At 50.7% G+C, this 6,000-nt stretch overlaps 1 protein-coding gene across 3 annotated transcripts in view; it reads right to left on the bottom strand.

Annotated features, from left to right (window-relative positions):
- The window catches only part of PPARGC1B (PPARG coactivator 1 beta), a 96,414-nt gene extending 90,629 nt beyond the window's left edge, over window positions 1-5,785 (bottom strand). For all 3 annotated transcript variants that reach the window (XM_075009390.1, XM_075009388.1, XM_075009391.1), the window contains exon 1: window positions 5,636-5,785. In XM_075009390.1, the coding sequence (XP_074865491.1) occupies window positions 5,636-5,758 (123 nt within the window). In that variant the 5' untranslated portion in view covers window positions 5,759-5,785. The remainder of the gene's footprint in view (window positions 1-5,635) is intronic.
- Window positions 5,786-6,000: the final 215 nt, after the last annotated feature.

The following is a 6,000-nucleotide window of genomic DNA, read 5'->3' on the forward strand; positions in this document are numbered from 1 at the left end:
AGTTTTGAGCATGAGCTTTCGTGAGCACAGACTCACTTCATCATCTGGTCCAGCATCTGACCAGCATCTGATGAAGTGAGTCTGTGCTCACGAAAGCTCATGCTCAAAACTTTTCTGTTAGTCTATAAGGTGCCACAGGACCCTTCGTTGCTGTTGCAGATCCAGACTAACACGGCTACCCCTCCAATACTCTTACTATAAAGAGACTTTTGACCCTGGAAAGGTTAACATGGGCAGGCGGGCCAGAACAATTTTTATAGTGGGGGTGTAGAGAACCACTGAACTGAACTGTAAACTCTGTATATCCTGGAAAGCACTTCAAGCACAGGGTTGTGGCTCCCCCCAGCGCTCCTAGTTCCAGGGCCTGTGATGTGGGGTACCAGATCCCTTTGCTAGAGACAACTGGTTAGGACCTTACTTATTCACCAGGGGATAGATTTCTTTGAATTACAGCATGAAGGAAAACAAAACCAGCCGTCTTGTAGCACTTTACAGACTAACAAAATAATTTTTTAGGTGACGAGCTTTCGTGGGACAGACCCAACTTCTTCAGATCTGGAAAAGATAAACAAATAACACAGCTACCTCTCTGTGACTGTTCAGCATGAAGTAAGGAAAGGAATGTGCTGGTACAACACTGACAAAACCCCAAACTCACCCCACGATGCAACCTGTAGATTCCTACTAGGGATAGTAAACAGATGGGAAAATCGCCAAAAATACAAGACTTGAAAGAGGGCTGATCTATCTGCACTCAGGTTCTGAAAAGGGACCAGCTACCAACATGCTCACCACGGCCCTACCTCTAATACTGGTTGAAGCTCTCTTAACCCAGGACTCTCTCATCCACCAACATCCATAATCTGGCATGATTTTAATTAGATGGATGACTACTTACTATGGGTGTGGCCAAGTTTCTCCTGGTCCCATAAAGTTTACTTCCAGCCACCTGACCTGGCTCTCAGTGTTCTGTGCTGTTATTTAGCTGTAATTTACCCCTAAATGTCTTCTATCAGCCCAGTAAGCAGCGTAAGTGCTGGTAATGCACTAGACAACGTTGACCACCCATGGTCTGACAAACTCTCTCATCCAGCACCAGTCAGATCCTAAGAGTGCCAGATTAGAAAGGTTCCACCTTACACCTGTAGTTAGTATCTCACCCCTGAAACTGACAATTCAGCAGCAAGCTGGGTTTTTGCATTCAGCGCTGTGATATAAGCTGCTGGTGCAATTAGGAGCAGTGGCTACCTCTCCACAGTGATCATAAGCACCATTTTGCTTTGGGTGTGCTGAGCTGCTCTTTGATCAGCTCAGATCCAGTAATAATCATAACACTCTACACTTGTTTGCACCTATTCTCAGATCCTCCTTCGCACCTCTTCATTGCTTAACACTAGAAAGGAACATACCTGCATGCAATCCAGCAAAAGGTATGCTTAACACAGGTGCAAAGAAGGATCGTCTTTGGCTTGGCCTAATTACTCCAGACCTCAAGACCAAAATCTTTGATAAAGTGCTGTTGAGAAAGCCTGCGAAGAGTAGCTCACAAGAAGTAGAACGTGAGTCTGAGCTATAACAAATAGCTAGAGTTATGCTTGGACCTAGAGGAGAAGAATAAACTGCTTCATGATTAACAGTAATAATTAACCTGCCATACTGCTTTTCAACTGAGAACCTCAAAGTGCTTTTGTGTCCATTAATGAATTAAGCTGTTAACAAGGTGCAGAGAAGCTAAATTGGGAATAATATATTTCAGTCCTTGTGATCTTTAAACGTCTCCAAGGAGCAGCCTGTGTTATTTTTCCTTTGTTAATTTTTAAACAAGTCAAAAATGTAAAAGTCAGATTTATCCTCATTATTCCAGAGAATCAAAAAGGGTTCCATAATGCAGCTGATAGCATTGGTAGCATCCATTATGCCTGGCTGCTTCCAACACCTGATACCCTTGAGAAATTAGCTACAATTGTTTTCATCCTTTAAGATGAACTAAGTAGTGCAGAATGTATTAACTTGGCTATAAAAATCATATATTTCAGGTCACCGCAAAATAAGCCCATTTTGGTAAGGCAAGTGAAACATAAAAAGAAAGCCCTTTATTCTCTTTCTGTTGCAACCCAGTTATGGTGAGAACCATCATTGCCTTCGATACGTAAATAGAGGTTAACATCACCCTCAATGCAAGGCAATCCTGAATAATTAAGACAGAGTGATGCAAATGACCATGTTCAACTTGTACTGTGCCTCTCTGGGATTTTGCTGGTTTAGCTGTGCTGAGCCCACTAATCATCTACTGCTTTTTAGTACCTGCAGTGAATTTCTGCAATACTAATACAACAGAAAGGAAAAGAGAGGCTGATGAGGGAGAGCTGAAGTCCTTCAGGATTTCCATGAAGGAAATGGATAATATTGATGATCTCATGGCCTCCTGACATTTTAGCCTCCTCGGATAATCTGATCCTGTGCTAGAACAGTGGGGACTTTGCAAGAGCAGCTTTCAGGCTTCATTGAGAACTCAGTAAGCCAGTTGTAAGCACAGGCTAGTACAGTAGTAATAGGGAAAGACGTCAGAGGCGAGCCTGGGAACCGCCTCCCGTTTATAGTTCTAAGCAAAGCATGTGACTGGAGCCCTCACTGCAGTTTTCATCAGAGGTTAAAGTACAAGCAGAGCACACAGTTACAACTTCAATCATTTCTCTAACAAAAGCACACAAATCACACGCTGGGACTTTCACCCTTCTACACATGTGGGGAGGAAGGGCAGTGCAACCAAGTTAACAAAAGCTCCTTCCACAAGCAGACTGCATAACATTTTAGAAGAAACTTCCAGTCTGCAAAGATCTGTTTGCCGCTGTTAGCATTGTACATACAACAGATGATAGATTAGCAATATCACCATGTATGTACACAGTGCTACTATTAAGTTACTGTGTATGTGAGCATACATACACACAGAGAGAAAGATATAGACACACAGATTTAGATATGACAGATGCAAACTCAGCAAATATTTCAAAAATATCATGGAAAAAATACTGCTATTACATCTCAAGCCACTGCCCAGTTCCAAACTTTGGATTTTCATGATCTGGTGGTGTTCCAGCAAACTTACAAACTCACAAAAATGCCTGCACTGGGATATAGAAAAGAAGAGCTGGGGGAGAAGCCTTCTTATTGGAATAACATTTTTAGATTAAAATGTAAAATGCAAAAGTTTCATCCGTCAAAGTGCATGAACAGCAGATAATTAGTTATTTCCTATTAAACTTGCAGAAAAGATGCATTTTGTAACAGGGTATTATTTCCCAAGAACTTTAACCTGTTCAGAGAGCAACCACACTTTTACACACTGTAAACGTTCTGAAATACTTTGGTTTTGTAGATTGGCATCTATACAATCTCATATTCTCCAGTATCTCCTCGTCACTATTCCTCTGGCAATAATGAATCCATCCAACCAGAAAATGCAAACTCAGTTTATAAAATACACTCTCCCTTCTCCTCCCGGTTTCAGACACTTTATCTGCAATCGAACCATCAGCAGCTCACAGTTAATAATGTAAATTGCCACACACGTCCCCAATGCCCCTCTCCCATGACAAACTGGAAATCTCCAGCGCTGGTGTTTGCTTCAGGAGCCATGGAGAACACATCAATCTAGTTTGTGGCAAGACCTGCCTGGTTCTGTCTGGCACCAGGGGCAAAGGAGATTGACTAAGTCTCCAACTATTATTTGTTATGCATCCAAACAGCAGCTCTGTCCCAGCTCCTGCAGTCAAACACATAAACCAGTAAAAGAAGAAGGGCTGGTATTTATGTGGCACTTCCACAATCAAAGCTATTTTGTAATCTGTGGTTATGAGATTGAGGGTGTGTTGAGGAAGGGGGGTATAAGTAACTATGGAAAACTCCTTACATTGCAACAGGCTCTGGGCACATAAATCTGGTAGCAAAATGTGTGGTTGTGCTCCAGATCAGTCACAGTTCCAGCTACTGCAGTTTATTGTTTAGCCCCTCTCCACCACCCCCAAAATGGAAAAGCATGCAGCCCTCAGACATCTCAAGCACGCACCCTCTCGTGATCAGGCAGGAGCTGCCAAGGAGACAATCTGATTTTAATATCCAGCTCCATCCAAAAATTAGCTGCTCCAGATTTTTAAATTGCTTATTTGCAGCAGTAAGACCCCTCTTGCTCCAGCCCCCAAATCTCAGCCTGCGTACATGTAACAGACACACAGCATGACTCATCCCCACAGCCCAATTCTTATCTGCCCCCACACCACACAACCCCACCAACACCATAACTCTGGAATAAGGAGCAGCGGTAACATAGTCCCTATTCCAGCTACCAAACATCAGCCCCAGCATTCAGGCCAACCTATTTGTGGGATGGGAGACGCCAACCCAGGCAGGCAACCACCAAGTCCCCTTTTGGGCCCTGGGCCCTTGACCTGCTGTTGCCCTTTTCCGAAGAAGGAAAAACAGGCAAGCCCACTGGGGAGCTGGAGGGTGAGCAGGAATGGGGTGTTAACCTGAGGACTTTAAGGAACTCTGCACCCCAGGGTTCTCAAACTGGGGTCATGCCCACGCAGGGTGTCAGGAGGCTGTTACATGGGGGGCGGGGTTTGCAGGCTGTCAGCCTCCACCCCACAGCCTGCTTCCCCGCCACCGGTTATGCTAGGGTTACACATGTGAAGAGGTGCCGGGGTGCAGAGGGGCACTCCGCGGTCTGCTGCCTGGAAGGGGTCAGCCCTACAAAACTTTGAGAACCACCGGCTCGACTGCCCTTCCCAGCACCTCCCCCCCCATAGTCTCCTCCACACCCGGCCCCCGCTCCGCTGTCGCCCGCGTACCCCCACAACTGCATTTCGCAGACTGCGGCCCCCCACGCACAATCCCCCTGCAAAGGAGGGCTGAGCCTAGGCAGGGGCCGTGCGCCTTGTCCCTCCCCTTCCCCTGACCTCACCCCCCCGTGTCCAGCCCGGCCTGGCGGCGCTGCGTGGCAAAAGCATCTGCATCCGAGGCGGCAGCAGCAGCAGCACCCCGGAGTCCACGTGCGAGTGGTGCTGAAAGTGCACGAGCTCCGCGAGCTTCCCCCCGACACCAGGCTCGAGCCTCCTTGGGCTTCTCCCCAGGGGCCAGATCCCCCACTGGGGCAGGGGGGCTTTGCTCCCGCACCCCGCCAGTCCGGGCTCCGGCTGCACCTCCCATGCCTCTCCCGCGGGGGCCGCAGCCGCAGCAGCGTGCGCCCCGGGTACCCCCCTCTCCCGTCTGCTGCACGGAGGGATCACGAGTCCCCGCGCCCCAAGCGCCCCCTCCCCGGTGGAGGGCGGGAGTCGGGGCTTCCTGCCCCCGCAGGCTTCTCTCTGCCACGGGCGAGGGAGCCGGACTGCCCCAGCCGCGGTGCATGGAGATACCGGCCTTTCTGCACCCCGACTCCCTGGCGCGGGGTGCAGGGTGCGGGGGGGGGCGCTGCTGCACCCCCAGATTGCCCCGCTCCTGGTGCACGGGGCTCGCGGCTGCCTGCCCCCCGGGCGTGGCGGATCCGGGCTCCCTGCCCCTCGCAGCGCCCCTCTTCCCGGTGCATGGGGCGGAGGGTCCCCCATGCCTGGGGGCGCCGGGCTCCCCGCGCCGGTACCTGGCTGTCGGTGAGATAGCTGAACACGAAGGAGGAGAGCTCCTCGTCCAGCAGCGCGCTGCAGTCGGGCGCCGGCTCCGCCATCTTCCAGCTCCGGCTCCGGCCGGCGGCGGCACCAAGCATGCGGCGAGCCCAGAGCGGCGCGGAGCCGGGAAGCCGGCGGGGCGGAGCGGGGCCGCGGGCCGGGGAGGGGCCGGAGAAGCCGGCCGGGCGGGGGCGGAGCCGGCGCCTTAGGCGGGCTCGGAGGCAGGGCTGGGAGCTCCGCCCCTCCGCCTGCCGGTGGGACGGGCCACGCGCCGCTGCAGAGCCCGGGGAGGAGCCGGGCCCGCTCTCTGTCCGCGTGGAGGTTCCTGGGCCCCGCGGGG

This window comes from Carettochelys insculpta, chromosome 15 (genome assembly GCF_033958435.1).
Source record: "Carettochelys insculpta isolate YL-2023 chromosome 15, ASM3395843v1, whole genome shotgun sequence".
NCBI lineage: Eukaryota > Metazoa > Chordata > Testudines > Carettochelyidae > Carettochelys > Carettochelys insculpta.